At 42.1% G+C, this 16556-nt stretch overlaps 2 protein-coding genes across 2 annotated transcripts; one reads left to right on the top strand and one right to left on the bottom strand.

Annotated features, from left to right (window-relative positions):
• The first annotated feature begins 392 nt into the window (after window positions 1–392).
• Window positions 393–9052, top strand: ndor1 (NADPH dependent diflavin oxidoreductase 1). The gene is made up of 15 exons (XM_056588741.1): window positions 393–527; window positions 1168–1303; window positions 1740–1817; window positions 2063–2160; window positions 2494–2592; window positions 3089–3190; window positions 3570–3773; window positions 3983–4110; window positions 4349–4560; window positions 4918–5025; window positions 5956–6070; window positions 6265–6411; window positions 6813–6931; window positions 7479–7573; window positions 7931–9052. The coding sequence occupies exons 2-15, from the start codon at window positions 1169–1171 to the stop codon at window positions 8073–8075; spliced, it is 1785 nt and encodes a 594-aa protein (XP_056444716.1). The 5' UTR covers window positions 393–527; window position 1168; the 3' UTR covers window positions 8076–9052.
• ntmt1 (N-terminal Xaa-Pro-Lys N-methyltransferase 1) lies at window positions 7411–12565 on the bottom strand. Its single transcript, XM_056588742.1, has 4 exons — window positions 12466–12565; window positions 10854–11001; window positions 10172–10424; window positions 7411–9698 (listed from the first exon to the last, which is right to left on the bottom strand). The coding sequence occupies exons 2-4, from the start codon at window positions 10998–11000 to the stop codon at window positions 9442–9444; spliced, it is 657 nt and encodes a 218-aa protein (XP_056444717.1). The 5' UTR covers window position 11001; window positions 12466–12565; the 3' UTR covers window positions 7411–9441.
• Window positions 12566–16556: the final 3991 nt, after the last annotated feature.

Here is a 16556-nt window from a genome sequence, read left to right on the forward strand (position 1 = left end):
TGAATTATTACTAAAAAAGTATCTTAGATCCTTTTTTGAGATCAAACATTAATAATAAGACTTGACATCGCTTCTTGCGATGAGCTGAAATCAGTAAGTTTCTCTATCTCTTTCTGTGGTCTAATATTCCAAATAGCTGTGGCCTATTTTCGCTGTTTCTCCTTCTTTCTCCTTGTTTTTAGAAGTTGTTTTAGTTGTCAGTAGTTTTCTCTATGGTGTTTAAATCATCCGTAATATGCTAAATGTGCATTATTACTATCACCTTGCTTCTAAAAACATCCCTCTTTATGATTTTACGATTACTATATATCATGCATGTCCCCGAAATCAATTTATAAAAAAATGTATACATTTACGTCTACCGGGCGTCACGTGAAGAAGATTGGACCAACCAATCACAGCCCGAGAAGAATTGCCGTAAAGTGTTACGTCCTAGACCAATGCATGATCAAGTCATTTTCATAAACTCCTCTCTTTACAGCTCATCATTGATTATTTAATAAAAGACAGGTAGCCGAAGCTGGAAGGCAAGTTGAACCCGTCCTTATTAACGTCAGTATTTCGGAAATGTATTTGGAAATTGAACTGAATAAGGGATCTGGTTCTCAACTATTTATTGATTGAGGTTTGCTCCGGCTAATGTTATGATGCAACAAGGGGTCAACAAGAGGGTACCATGAAGAGTATTTACCAGTGTAACACTGATTGAGTAGGACAAGACAATCAACAATTATTAGGTTTAGCGTTATAAACCGAGTGAAGTAAATTCAGCATAACATTATGTAGCGCTCTCTGGTTCTCAGAGAGGTGAGGTTCTTTATGAGAGAGAGAGAGAGAGAGAGAGAGAGAGAGAGAGAGAGAGAGAGAGAGAGAGAGAGAGAGAGAGAGAGAGAGAGAGAGAGAGAGAGAGAGAGAGAGAGAGAGAGAGAGAGAGAGAGAGAGAGAGAGAGAGAGAGAGAGAGAGAGAGAGAGAGAGAGAGAGAGAGAGAGAATGTTGAGATGGATACCCTAGGCGGCTATGAGTATCTGTGGTGTGTGTACGTTGCTTATGTGTAGGCTACAAGTGATTAGAGTGTATGGGATTATTGGGCATAGCATTAGATATACATAGGTGACGATACCGTGGAATATAAAACCGTTATGTAAGATCAGGTTGTTCCTCCCCAGAATGGCGCTGCCCTCGCTGCTGGTCCTGTATGGCAGCCAGACGGGGACCGCCCAGGACACGGCCCAGCGGATTGGACGACAGGCCCAGAGGAAGCACATCCAGAACCGGGTGGCACCGCTGGACGGCTACAATGTGGTCAGTTCAACAGAGAGATGAAAGCTTCTTTAATATTAATCCAATGTTCTTCATTGATGCCTTTTCTTCGAGGTGGCTGTAAGTAGGATTTAAGGGTACTGGTATTTGACTGTGGTGTGATAAAAAATGGCATGGCCATCTGTTGGCTGTTAGTGAGTGATAATATTAGTTTCAACTCGTCTGCCTCTGTCTTAGCCGATAACGATTCTAGAGCACATCTCTTTTCTGATTTGTTCCATTGTGTGTGAAGGCTGTCACATTGGAGTAAACCTATTGCATAAAATGTTTCCGCGTGTTTCTCTTTAGAGAGAATAACCCAAATAATAATTTTGGTTGGGCCTAATATTCAAATGGTTAAGGATGGATGTTTGTTTCTCATGCCGTCTAAGAGTTGTATTGTTGCCCTCTCCTCTGCTCTTTGTGTTTCTCTCAATAGGCCAACCTGATCTCTGAATCTCTGGTCATATTTGTGTGTTCCACCACTGGCCAAGGAGACCCCCCTGATAACATGAAGGTAATGTTACCCAAACAAGCAAATGTTTTATTCAAATGGATACTTTGTACATCCCTTAGGTGAAATAGCAGCAGACAATAAAACAACATCTCAATATAAGAACACAGGTAATATAGCATAGGGAAGAAGATGGATAGAAGATGGAATAAATAAAATTCAATAGAAATGACAATATTTGTACTGTATTTACAGTACAAGTTACATCATATGATATATATTCAATAGTGATTTTCTTCTCTTGGCAGAACTTCTGGCGTTTCCTGTTCAGGAAGTCTTTGCCTGCTGGGTCTCTGTGCCAGCTGGACTGTGCAGTACTCGGGCTAGGGGACTCTTCTTATCCCAAGTAAGTGGAGAACATCTCAAAGAGATGACCGGAGCTTACTTTGTTTCTGATTTGTGGTGACGGAGCGCTACTATTCTAAAACGCGCCCTGCTTAGCGGTACTATTTGTCTTGAAACTTTAAAAAGCACTTCGATATATGATCTAAAAAAACAGATATATACATATATATATATTTATATTACTATTAATACTTTGGTTGTTCTCAGTCTTACTTGTAAGACGCTTAGGATAAAAGCGTCCACGGCCAACATCTCATAATGTAACTTAAACAACAAGAAGCATCTCATATGAAGAACGGAGTCATCACATCAATCTTTTCCTTTGTGATTGTAGGTTCAATTTTGTGGCCAAAAAGCTTCATAAGCGCCTTCAGCAGTTGGGAGCCAGCCTGCTGTCGTCGGTGGGGCTGGCTGATGATCAACACGACCTAGGGTAAGAGACAAAACGTTAGGAAGCTAAAGGTTTCATTTCCTATGTTTATTCTACCAGCAAAGAGATCATTTGTGTACCACATTATCTCAATGGCACCTGATATTCTTTATGAAGTATATATTTTTTTACAGATATTCCCTACTTAAATGAACATGAGGTATCATATTTTGGTAAATGTTATGTGTTGCTTTGGTTTATGAATAGTTAGAAAACTGGGTTGATTGAATATTTGTAAAAAAATAGCTACATTTTGATTGAACACCAACACAAGTACTGCCTTGTAGTTTTCCAAGTAAAAGTAAAGTACTAATGAACACAATAACGGGCAAAAAGTAAAGCGTGAAAGGCAATTGTTTATGCTATGTGTGTCCCACGCACTAACAATGTTTTATGTATTACATTAAAAGTCCTCAGGTTGTTTGTGACCTACCGCTAGTGAGGGTCAGGTGGTGAATGTCGCATGAAGGTAAAGTGTGCTCCCTGTGTGTTGGAACAGAGCGGATGCAGTGATCGACCCGTGGCTGGCCTCGTTCTGGGACCGAGTGTCAGCTCTGTACCCCTCCATGAACACCGTGACCCCCCTGCCAGAGGACCAACCGTAAGTTGGTTACAAATACGGAGAAAAAAAAAACATGCTTCTATTTTGGTCTATGTTTGTCTAATGCCTTTTGGTTTGACTGACTATTTTGTTTGCGTAGAAATCATTTCATAATGATTTGAATATTGTTCATCAGTGACCTCGGAGGCAAACCTTCACGTTTTGCCTCTTTTTTAAATGGAGAAAACTGCTTCATATGTATCCTCAAAAACACAGTCTGTATTATCCACTCTCCATTCCAATGACTAATCACGACAATGGTACAAGTTTATCACAGAATCGGAGTGGATGTCACGTCAGGCATTTGAATGAGTTCTTAATTATGATATCTGAGGAAATAGCTGAGCGTGACGGCTCCGTCGTTCCCTCGTTTCTGCAGGCTGCCTCCCAGATATACATTCCACTTCCTGGAGGGTGTCGGTGAGAAGTCGGCCGACACGGAGAGGAGTTCCAAAGAACAGCGCGTCCCTTCTGAATCCCATCCTTTCCCGGCGCGCGTGACGTCCAACCAGAGAGTCTCTCACCCCTCCCATTTCCAGGAGGTCCGCCTCATCGAGTTTGACATCTCAGACTCCAACATTGAGTAAGTGTAAAAAATAGTTCCTAAAGTGCAGTTCTTGGTGATATTGATATTGACCTTTAGGCACAGAGTCTGGAATTCCAGAGCTACATCAGCATAAAAAGGAAAACCCCACAGAGAATATAATCGTATAAATAATAATAAAATCACCACAAATACAAATGGTAATATATATGCAGTATATATACACGAGTGATTCTGTGTTTGTCCAGGTTCACCGCTGGAGACGTGGTGAGCATGCGACCCTGTAACAACCCAGAGGACGTGGAGCAGTTCTGTCAGCAGCTTCGACTCGACCCAGACTCTCGGTTTATCCTCAAGGCTAACGACAGCACTGCGGGTACGCGTTGTCCTGAAGAAAAGAACAATGGCAACTTATCTTAGAACTTTTTTCAAGTATTTGATATGAGTCGCGATAATATGAATATTGAATTATCGCCATAGTGGTGTTAGATTTGAGCACTGTCAGGTCATCCGCATTCAGTCCCTCACCGTCCAGCTAGCCTTCGGAACCAAGATGGCCGCCAGGTAGCACCTGAATCTAAACCTCCGACCTTACCCCCCCCGCGCGGCTCCAGCGCCGGAGGGGCTGCCCGAGCCGTGCTCGCTGCGCCACCTGGTGGAGGGCTACCTGGACGTGGCGGCCGTGCCCCGCCGCTCCTTCTTCGAGATGCTGCAGTGCTTCTCCACCAATGAGCTGGAGAAGGAGAAGCTGGCGGAGTTCAGCTCGGCGGAGGGCCAGGACGAGCTGCACGCCTACTGCAGCCGGCCCAGACGCACCGCTCTGGAGGTGAGGGGAGGGGAGGGGGGATGTAGGGATGGGGGCGACTCCCACTGTACCACTGGTGTCCCATGTCACAGAGCGCAGTGCTCCTTTGTTGGTGTGGTGCGGCTCAGGTTTTATCCACCAAGCATAAAACTAGAAATAGGATCGGCCTTGTGTCCGAATCCAAAATGGGGACCAAGATGTTCTTTCGACCAATCAAGGCACGGTGTTGGATATGCATTACAAGTGTGTGTGTGTGTGTGTGTGTGTGTGTGTGTGTGTGTGTGTGTGTGTGTGTGTGTGTGTGTGTGTGTGTGTGTGTGTGTGTGTGTGTGTGTGTGTCTGTGTCTGTGTCTGTGTCTGTGTGTCTGTGTGTGGTAGGTCCTATGTGACTTCCCCCACACTACCGCAGAGCTGAAGGTGGACTACCTGCTGGACCTGTTCCCCCCGATCCAACCCCGTTCCTTCTCCATCGCTTCCTCCCCCCTGGTGAGCCACCCGCTCCACCACTGCCCTGAAGTGGACCACTATGGATGGAGGTGGTGTGGATGCATTGAGAGGATCTAGTGGTGATTCAACCACCTCAGTCTGGACTGTGTGTCTATGGACCTTAGTTACCTAGCGGCCATCTTGGTTCCTTTTTGGTTCTAAACCCTAGCTGGGTGGGGAGAACAGAATGCAATTCCACATTCAGTTCCCCCAACCAGCTTGAGTTAAGAACCAAGATGGCCACTAGGTCAATAGGACCCGTGGTGTTTAATGTTAACAACAATTCAAATCAAAGTTATAATGACTTAAAGGAGGTGTATGCAACATGTTTGACATAAAAAACACCTTCTGTCACCTAGACGTTAACCTTAAGGCTACAGGGATGTAGGTTAATTTCTCAGACTCTGCAGCAATGTGGAGATATCTTGTGTTGTTGTATTTTAGCAAGCTTTGCAATTTGAGGGTGGGTGTGGTTTGGGGAGATTAGGGAGAAAGAGGAGCACAGTGTTTTTTTTAACCTAAATAATACACTGATACTAGCGTATTATCCCTAATTCTTTAATGATTCAAGAAGATTAAAGATGGTTTCTTTGTCATATGCACAACAATTACAGTCTTTGGCAATGAAATTCTTGAGTCTCAGGCTCCTTCAACAATGTAATATGAAAAAGTATAAGAGAAACACAAACTGGTTTGTGTATATTTATTATCTGGTTTGTGTAGATTCATTATATACACAAACTGGTTTCGGTTTGTGTATATAATAAATATTATTATAATGATATATGAGTGTATAAAATATATTATAACAATAGCTCTGGACAAAATAGAATACTGGGCATGAACAATTTGAATAAAATATAAAATGGTCTGAAAAACTAAAGTTAGCTTGAAGATGTGGAAGCTCAACCCCGTCAACCCCTCTGATAGGCCCACCCCGGGAAGCTTCAGATCCTGGTGGCTGTGGTTGGATACAAAACGCAGATTCAGAAACCACGCAGGGGCCTCTGCTCCACCTGGCTCAGCTCTTTAGACCCGTCACAAGGTCCTCCACAATTTCCTATCCATTATTATTATTATTCATCGATTACTTTTTCCTTTAGATTATTTTAAGTTCATTCCTAGCAATGTCAAGCTTTTGATTTGTTCATTGTATTTGAATGAGTATGAGGATTGACGTTAGTTAATTGAAACGTCCGTATTAAACATGATGTTTATTATTCTGTCATCGTGTCTTAGGCGAGGTACGAGTGCCCCTGTGGGTCAAGAAAGGCACCTTAAGGTTTCCTGCGGACCAGGACACACCAGTGATCATGGTGGGTCCGGGAACGGGAGTAGCACCCTTCAGGTCGGCCCTGCAGGAGAGAATAGCACAGGGCAAAGCAGGTAGGAGTATTTCACTTAATCGTTTGTGTTTTCTTATTTGAACTTTGATTCAAATTTCTTTATTGCCGGAACATGGTCGTGATATTTGATGTGGCGCAGTGAAAAAACATCACAAAACGTTTAGAAGAACTTTTCATTAATATTTTCTAGTTAGAAAATGGCCAAAATTTCCCGGATACTTTCATATAAATATTTCCTCGCTTATATTATCAAATAATGTGTGACAAAGTGTGATAGTTTCCTATTAAAAGAAGAATACATTTGAAACAAAAGTATGATACGGGCAGGGATACCTGATGTCATGTTTGGTTGGTGATACCGCTGGCAGTGAATAAGGGTGAAGGGGTTACCTCGAGACACAACTCAAACAGATTTCTTTCCCTCCACTCTTGTGCCGGCAGCGAACGTGCTGTTCTTCGGCTGTCGCTCCCAGTTCAAGGACTTCTACTTCAGCGCTGAATGGAGGGACAGAGTGGAGGAGGGACAACTGAAGCTGTTCACTGCCTTCTCCCGGGACCAGGTGAGACACAGGGTAGCAGACGCACGACTAAAGATCACATGGAGCATCTAACCAAAGAAAAAAAAAGACATGTATTTATCAAACAAAGGTTAGGTGTTCAAATATATTTTATATATATACAAGATATTACAAATATTTATTTGGAAAATAAATTGTTTATTTCAGTTCGAAAACACAATTAAATATAATATTGAAAGGATCCAAATGTGGCTAGGAAAAAAAATAAAAATATAAATAGTGTTAACGGGAAGCACTATCAAACCTTCCTAAATATGTTCATGCGATATGATGCAAGACGTTCTCTAACTAAGGTGTATTCATTCGTACTACTCTGAGCTAGTTTGTTAGGGGGCAGGGTACTGGGGGCTTGGGTTGTTGTCCCTCACCTAAGTCAAAAGGTACTGGTCCATAGTTTACCTCTAGGAATCTTGTTATGACTATTACAGTCTACAGTCCATATGTGAAGCTTAACTGATAATGATCATGTTTTGAGTGCCTTGTTTGTTGAACCTTCAGGATTTCACCCTTATTGCTCTTCTTCGTGTAGGAGGACAAGATATATGTGCAGCATCGTGTGCAGGAGCAGTCTAAACTTCTCTGGGACCTGATTGCTAATAGGAACGCCTACTTTTATATTGCAGGGTGAGTAAAACAAAACCACGTGCCAAAAAATGTTTCCTTTATAAATGTTTTTATTGTATGTCAGAATTTCCATTCAATTTTAATTATTGTTTGAAATTCTGGGAATTATGCGAGGATAACGATTTCGCATGTCTTAAACCGGAAAATATCATAACATTTTTGTGGGCATTTAAGTAACGATTTTGACCTGGATCAATCGATGATTGATACTTTTTGGGTTACATCTTCACTGATTTCACCTATTGTAAGTCGCTTTAGACAAATACATCAGCTCCATCGATTTATTGTAATAGCACTATTATCTAACCCAGTACGTCCCTTTTAATGTAAAGTAAACATATTTCTTTTGTCATCTAGCAATGCCAAAGACATGCCCGCCAGTGTGTGCGATGCACTGAAGGCAACCTTTCAGCTCCAAGGGGAGCTGTCATCGGAGGAGTCGGATCAGATGTTGGTTGCCATGGAGAAGGCCGGGCGGTTCCAGAGCGAGACGTGGTCCTAACAGCTCCGCCTCGGTATACAGCGGCATCGACCACCGCCGCCAGTACATCCTGCTGCTACACAGACACTTTGAAACACCAGGCTTGTGGTGTCATATAAGAGTTGCACACAACAGCCTTTTAGCCAGTTTCCCTCGCTGCTCGTGACGTTGTGGGGGTGGATGTTGTCCATTTAGATTCCCCTTCATGAGAACAGATTCTGAAATGGCCTTTTAGATCTCTCGCACACACACACGCCCACAGTCCAAATGCAATCAACTAAAATGCTGATTGATTTTAAGTTGCAAACTAACAAGGTGGACCCCATTACATTGTCGACAACATTCTTATGCAATCTTGGTTTAAAGGCTATTGATTTTGAAGTGCTCAATTTTTCATTTTTTTCATTGTACAAATGAATATATGCATCATTTTAAGATACAAATGTTGAAGTTTGAGAAGGTGTTCGATTTTCTAATGCATTTTCTTTGTATGTTATCAACACCTTACACTCATTATGAAGACATAGCATACACTAGCTAGCCAAGCACAATTTAAGTACTTAAATTGCACTTGAATCAATTAATAATTGTCAGCTAGAGATTGTTTCTCTTCCCACTATATAACTGGATTCCTTGTGTACTTTTGTATGAATGCTCACGAGCTTCCTAGTTGAATCCAGTCCTGGTTGGATGTCAGTCAACTACAGTACCCAATAATTATTTTCTAGGAATTTAATATCCAAATCTGAGGAAGCACATTACGGACACATGAACACTTGCATACAAATTGACCAGATACAAAATCTCTGTACAACAAGCCTTATATAATTAAATTATTTGCCATGTTTACTCTTTCAAATGTGTATTGCTGTGAAATAGATAAGATGTTTCATTGTATTTGAACTCAAGGTTTTAGGAACATTATCCCCCTGAATGCAGACCCAAAACCTACAAATAAAAAAGCGACATTCAAATCAACAAGGGTACCCTTGGTATTCTATTTAGTCCAAAACTGCTTGTTGCAGGATCACACAAGGTTCAGTCTGCATGAACCCCACTTGCTCTTGACACACTTTGGGATTTTCACCACCAGGAACACCTCATTATACAATGCCAAGCTGGTAAAGGTCCAATTTTGGTTCAGCAGGTTATTCTTCATAATAAATTTGCGACAAAGTCACGCACTTATTGCAGCAGCTCATCAAAAATGACTAATAAAACACCGACATGGGTGTATTGACGCCGTCTCATTCGAACCAAAACTAAAAAAGAAACGTCAAACCATCGAACTGAAACCAAGGAGCGGTGTGTTGCATGAACTCTTGACTTTCCACATATAAAATAAAGTTGGCACGGAATCAGAAACAACATGCGCGTCCCCCCTCCCCTATCTGAGGGCCAGTGTGTGCACTTGGTAGATCTCCTTGGGAAAGTCCATCTGCTGCTCCTGGTGGACGATGCGCAGACCCGCCTTGGCCACGAGGCTGCACACGATCTGCAGGTCCCGGCACACGCTGCTGTCCACGTCGTCGGGGACCACGCCCTCGTAGGCCACGTTGTCCTTGATGACCACGATGCCGCCGGGCCGCAGGGCGCCCTGGCAGCGCTCCAGGAACTTCACCAGGTGCTCGTCCGTCAGGTGACCTGAAGAGTCGACAAGAACACACATTAGGGCTGAACGATTCATCTAATTAAAGTTAAATTACTGATCTCCAGTCAGTCGATTAATCTTACTGACTACTCATTCCTTTTTCTTTTACGGTTCAATTAAGTTGTTAATTCATGCATAAGTTCATCTCAACACATGGGCCTGGCCTAAAGGAAAGAGCAGTTTATATGTTGACTGCTTCCAATGTTGTGTTGGTCATACTATAGAATGATTTATTGCTTGTTTAGTGAATAATACAGAAGGAACTTTAAAAAGAAAAATCAAATGCTAAATCGCAACTCGCAATCGCAATATCGGTCTAAATAAAATCGCAATTTGATCATTTCCCCAGATCGTTCAGCTCCAACACAAATCTAAAAGCCGCGGCCGGTATGTTTCCCCGCCCGTGTTGGAGTTGTAGCCACGGCTGACCCCTTAGGACATTGCCCGCCCCCGTCCGGGTACCCACCGATCACCCACTGGATCCAGATGACGTCGTAGCGGCCCGGCTCGGGCACAAAGTCCTGCAGGCCCGTGCAGAAGTAGTGGCCCACCCGCTTACTCTCCTCGCCCAGGTAGGTCCTGGCCTGGTCCAGGAACTCCTGGGTGACGTCCACCAGGTCCACGGTCTGGAAGAGGGGCAGCAGGAGGCGCTTGGTGATGCGGCCGATGCCCGCGCCGCAGTCCAGCGCGCACATCGTCCCCGTCTTGCCCTCGCCTTCCTGGGGTACGGGACAAGAGATGGGCACGATGAGATTAAGAGGGGCCAAACTTCTACTGCTTCTTACACATGTTTATACTCTAGTACAAGAGATGGGGATCACAGTATTTTGGGGGGGGTCAAACATTTACTGCTTCTTACACATGTTTACACTCCAGCACAAGAGATGGGGATCGCAAAATGTTGGGGTGCCAAACTTCTACTGCCTCGTTCTTACACATAAATGGCATTTTCTTCAATTGATAAACACAATAATACGCTAAAGCAAGCGGATTAAAGACATCGCTTTAGGCACTGGTAACTTTGTTTTTCTGTCACTGTTTACATACATAGTCGTGTATGTTATTGACCTAATAAGAGTTGAAAAAGAGAAATCATGTCAGGCTTGATCATCATTAACCATCTTGTCATCATTATGCAAGTTTCTTACACCAATTAATTTCTTCAGGAAGGCCTTCGATCCATTGAGGTCGATGTTGGAGATGCTTCCGTAGCCTCCCAGCATGCCGTCCACTGTGGGGGCAACGTCCCGCCAGTACACCTCGGCATTGCCGTAGAAATGTGCCTCTTCACCCATCCTGTCATAACAATAGGATAGTTAATTCAGGATTCACCATTTGGTTTGTGATTAATAATGCAACTAAATCGTTGGGTCGACACAACTGTACAGTCCTGCAAATGTTCCTGTAAGCCAATCGTGGAGACAAAGCTGCATATGTATTGCGTAAATGTGCATCTGAATTAAAGCATTAGTCATCAGTGTGGTAGTACCGTTGGAGTAACAAATATAACGTTACTGATTTGTAATCAACATGAACATGCACTCTCGCACGCAGATTGTATTTGATAAATTCTCTACCCAGTCATTCGGGGTGCTTCGGAGGATACCTTATTTAAACCGGCTGAGAACTTACACCAGGCTTATGACCAATGACGTAAGGCCCGCAACACATCATCAGCTCAGCATGCAAGGACTGCAAGCACGTGCACCTGGCTTTATTTGGCCAGTTGTCAGCTGTCACAACCATGTCGCCTCGGCCAGTGACCTAGCCCTTTCCTCTGGTATGCATTACCATCATACCGAGTCCTGAACACTTATTAGGCTAGCCCTGGGATAAGAAGATTTAAATGCACTCTTATCAATATACGTCTAATATCGAGGTAGATTAATAATAAACTGTCAGTCAGAAAGCAATCACTTATTAAAATTAAAAGGTGTTGCATGCAAAATTGTGTAATAACAGTTGTATACTCTGTATAAAAACAGTTCGACTGCATTGACGCAAGGCAATTTAAGGGCAATAATATTGAATATATATAATGTTGGAATAAAAGTGTGGACTGGTGAGCACATACAAATGCACTCTTATCAATATAGGCCCTACGTCTAATATCGAGGTAGATTAATAATAAACTGTCAGTCAGAAAGCAGTCACTTATTAAAATGAAAAGGTGTTGCATGCAAAGTTGTGTAATAACAGGTGTATAGCTGTATAAAAACAGTTCGACTGCAAAGACGCAAGGCAATTTAAGGGCAATAATATTGAATATAAAATATATAATGTTGGAATAAAAGTGTGGACTGGTGAGCACATACAAATGCTCGTGCCATCGTCTTTGGATTAGAGAACTATGCATAATTTCTCGCGATGATAAGTCTTCCAACGTGAAGTTTTCATAAAACCGGAGAACGCGTTCATCGGAAGCCTTAATTTATACAGGGCTGTGTTACTCTAGGTCTGTTCAACTTTTGACAATTCTGTGCGAATCCCAGTGCATACCTGCCTAACGAAAATAGTTTGTCACGTAGGAACGAACCGGTCGATATAGGTCATACAAATTGATTATCTGTTTCTATGTACGTGGCCATGCTCACTTGAACACTTACATTACCGATTAGTCAAACCAAGCCGGCATGCTCATATTTACCGCGTGCTGATTTGTATACACAACGGCTAGACCGCTACAATCAATACCAAAAAGTGTGACCATTCCGCTACAATCACTCTATAATGACTTCTAACTTGTAGCAACAGGCTTACCTATTTCTGTATCAGGCCCAGGTTCCTACTCCGTCCCAATTCATATAATAACCATGCCGACATCTCTGCCCATGACGGTCACGCCTGCTCCTTCCCTATTTGGCTTCTTCGGCGAGCGGAAGTGATGATTACAGGTCAAACTACACACCATTAAAAGAAAATACATTTAGGCTACAAAGAAATATATATATATTTATTTATTCATTTGCAGCATAGATATTAGCCAAAGAGTGCATGAAATATTTTACCAAATTTCTCAAAAACACTTTTTATCAGGGAAAACCAAAGCCCCTAATCTGTGCGTAGTTGAGGCATAGAATAGCAGATGTCTACCATATTACTCAAAGGAAACTGTCTCCATCCAGAGGTCATACGAAAGACTGCAACGCAGTCATTGACATCTGCACGTCTTGCGTTCAAAACGGACCCCTGCCAACCCTACCCCTTGATAGAGGACTTAAAAGTGGTCTGCGAGAGCATGACAAATAAAAAAACAAGTGATTGTTACAATGTAGAATAGGGCCTACGATGTGTGTGTTTGCCTATTTGTGACTACAAAACTATGCGTTTCAATGTACGAGGCCACAACTAAATTGTTATAAACGTTTAAGAACTCATCCCACCGAGAGCCAGGTTCATGTTTTTTTATGTTTAGTAGCACAAACAGAGCGAGGGGAAATCCTTTGCTTGTCTCGCTGTAACCAAAACCACCTGGTTGGTTTAGGCCTACCAAAAGATCAGTGAGTCCGATTTGCTCCCACTATTTAATGAATAAATGCTGTACACGTACTTATTTTGAGAAAAGAACATTTGATTGGTAAATAAAATATCGTTTTTTTTAACAAGCCATGGTTTTCGTTGAAAGCAATTAATAACATAACTGTGATGTTAGAAAAGTAGTGATACAACGAGTTTCTGATTGGGTAAGCTGGCCACTAGATGGCAATATTGTGCTTTACGAGTCCTGAGCTAATACACTCGCTCCATAGCTTGGATTGAAATGCCGTGTGTTCCGTATGAGTCGGGTAAAGACATTTTCGCTTATTTTCTGTATATAAAAGTATATAATAAGTACAATCCTCCTTTTTGAATACGATTATTGTCCTATTATTAATTATGAGGAGTTTAATATAGTTACAGTGTACATTAGGCTATGTATCCTCTAGTCTAAAGGCATAATGCGTAGGCCTATTCTAGTAAAATATAATATATATTTTTTAAAAACTATGTGTGGTGATACAGAGCGTAGGCCTACTTGTACTTTATTTAAGTTAAGAGAGGTCATGGGCATACCTTAAAACAATTAATATTGATCTTTCCTAATTGTGATGGGCGTGCTAGTAGTCTGCAGCCATGTGTGGGGTTTTGGAGCTGCAAAGGTGTTGGGGGGTGTAGTATGGCTGAAAGTTTGTTGAGGTAAAGCTCAGTGTCATCCGCATAGCGATGGCAGTTGAGGGGGGGCCCGGTGGATGAGGGTACCGAGGGGGGGGGGGGGGAGCGTGTGGAGGAGGAAACGGAGGGGCCCGAGCAAGGAGCCTTGAGGCACGCCTTGGTTGACTGGAGTTATGATAACAAATGATAGAAACGCAGACTAAAACTCGGACTAGCATACGAGAGCCAACTCAAAACATTCAAGTTAAGTTCATAGAAAGGGAGAAATCTGTGTGGGCCAAGAAGGAACCAGAAAGAACAAGAAAATACAAAGACAGAGGAGAGATTAAGTTAAAACAAGTGGGGAGAGAGCAGTGTTCCAGGTGAAATGGAGTATTATCGGGAACAGATGGAGCTGGGGAGAATACCGCTGTGTTGATTCCTTTCCAGGTCATGAAGTCAGATGAACCCTACATCTATGTGGCAAAGGTGTTGTAAAGATATCCTGCCCTGCATCTAACCACTAAGCCCTTCTTTCCTTTAGAAACCTTGTGCCACAAAGTTGTTTCACAATATGCAATCCAAAAAGCTAAATGAAGGTGTTTGGGGGCTTATGAAGCAATCGCTAATTTTCTAAAATACAAGATCTATGCCTTGTTTATCATCAAAGAGGAACCCAGTGGAACATCAATAGTCAACAGAATATAGTATGACTCCTGAACACCTAGCGCAATGCTGAAACTCCCTTGCATGTCTTGAGTTGTAACAAGACTGAGTCCTGATGAAACCCAAACCCTAAGAAGTGTCTTTCCAACTAATGATTGGTGCATAACGATGATTCGTATAAAGATGTGCATAGGTTATCAACAGAATGGAAATGTTCCTGAAAACAATGCATACGCACACTTTTGCGTGAATTGGGACAAATGTAGGAATGTGTTGACATGATTAAATCCGACAGAATGTTACGCAACCTCTCCTCTCCAATCAGAATCCAGTGTGCTTATCTAACCCACTTTTCACATCTCCCTCCTGATCACCGCCTCTTCCCTTTTCTTTTATGCTATCCTGTGCTATGCTACGCTACACTATGCTATTTTATGCTATGCTACGGTACGCATATGTTATGTCGTGCCATATTTAGTTATGCTTTCCTGATTTCATGATCCTTGATGGTAGTCAAAAAAGCTTGGGCCTATGATTAATTCAAACCTATTCGCCAAATTCAACTCAAAACAAAAACTTCTCATAGTCATCATCCCCCATTCTCCCTTTAATTACGCTTCACTTTCTTACCCGTCCCTGCATCATCATCATCCCGCTCCTCCCACTTATGTCTTCATCTTTTCACTATAGCCTACCTCTATTTCCCTGGCCTCTTTTCGCTTCCGTGAGCTGCTGCAGTTTTCTAGGTCAGTCTCCCAGGCAGCCAGGCAGCAGACTACCAGCTTCACTCTCTTGTCACATCTCATCTGCTCTCTTCACTCTCATGATACATGGCGGATGGATAGATGGATAGGAAGGTAGGTAGTATAGCATAGCCTAGTATAGTATAGCATGGTATATAGCGTATAGCATGGTACTGTGTTTATTGTATACTATAATGTAGCATAGCATAGCAAAGATTAGCATAGCATAGCATATTATATTTTGGTATAGTATAATATAATATAGTATAGTAATATAGTAAAGTATAATTCAGTATAGTATATTATAGTATAGTCCAGTAAAGTATAGAACAATAGTAGTATTGTATAGTAAAAACATAGCATAATTCAGTATAGTATATTATAGTATAGTCCAGTATTGTATAGAACGCTAGTAGTATGGTATACTATAATATAGTATAATATAGTATATTACAGTATATTATAGTAGCATAGAATAATATAGTGTAATATACCTTGCTTTAGTATAGTCTGGCATGATCATATGGTGAAAAGATATACGCATGGTGAAATCATTTATTTCATGGTTTCACCAGAAACATGTATGTATTGTGAAGACACCACATGATCCACAAAGCCACTGATACTGGGTGAGTATATGGCATAGAGGACCGAAGAGAAATGCATTCTGCTTTTTACCTTCTCGTTAAGAATTGATCCTCTGTTACCAGAGTTCACTCCTGTCCAAACTACTGAACTACAAAAAGTGTATGCGACGTATACACACCCACGCACACAAACACACTCACGCCCGGCACACAATCCCACTCGCCAAATGTTGACTTTTATGAGTGAATCTAATTGTCCAAAAGGAGAATAAGATAAATACTACATTTAATTAGGAGTGACTTCTACTACAATCACAAGCGGAGAGAGAGAGAGAGAGAGAGAGAGAGAGAGAGAGAGAGAGAGAGAGAGAGAGAGAGAGAGAGAGAGAGAGAGAGAGAGAGAGAGAGAGAGACAGAGAATTCCAGAAGCTATTCTCAGTCTGACACACAGAGAGGGGAAGCGAGCGAGATAAGGAGCTGGAAAAAGACAAGGCGCTAAAGCCCTAGTGGTGGCTGCTGCCGCATGGTTAAAAATGCATGGCCCATTTTCTCATTAATATTTCAGGGAGGCAAACTCCTCTCTCTACATAGCCTCCTCCCTGCAATGCTTTGCTCTCTCCGACTGCAGCAAGTCAGTGCAGAAGCGAGGAGAGGCAGAGAGAATCAGATGGGCCCCTATACATATATATTAATATATATGTATATATATATATATATATATATA

This window comes from Gadus chalcogrammus, chromosome 4, assembly GCF_026213295.1.
Source record: "Gadus chalcogrammus isolate NIFS_2021 chromosome 4, NIFS_Gcha_1.0, whole genome shotgun sequence".
In the NCBI taxonomy this organism is placed as follows: domain Eukaryota; kingdom Metazoa; phylum Chordata; class Actinopteri; order Gadiformes; family Gadidae; genus Gadus; species Gadus chalcogrammus.

Excerpts from the sequence above, each read along its gene's own strand:
- ndor1 (XM_056588741.1), top strand. The coding sequence starts at position 1,169 with ATGGCGCTGCCCTCGCTGCTGGTCCTGTATGGCAGCCAGACGGGGACC. Across the intron at positions 5,026-5,955 it reads CCATCGCTTCCTCCCCCCTG|GCCCACCCCGGGAAGCTTCA; the intron begins GTGAGCCACCCG and ends CCCCTCTGATAG. Across the intron at positions 7,574-7,930 it reads GCCTACTTTTATATTGCAGG|CAATGCCAAAGACATGCCCG; the intron begins GTGAGTAAAACA and ends TTTGTCATCTAG.
- ntmt1 (XM_056588742.1), bottom strand. The coding sequence starts at position 11,000 with ATGGGTGAAGAGGCACATTTCTACGGCAATGCCGAGGTGTACTGGCGG. Across the intron at positions 10,425-10,853 it reads TCCTGAAGAAATTAATTGGT|GAAGGCGAGGGCAAGACGGG; the intron begins GTAAGAAACTTG and ends CCCGTACCCCAG. Across the intron at positions 9,699-10,171 it reads CTGGATCCAGTGGGTGATCG|GTCACCTGACGGACGAGCAC; the intron begins GTGGGTACCCGG and ends TCGACTCTTCAG.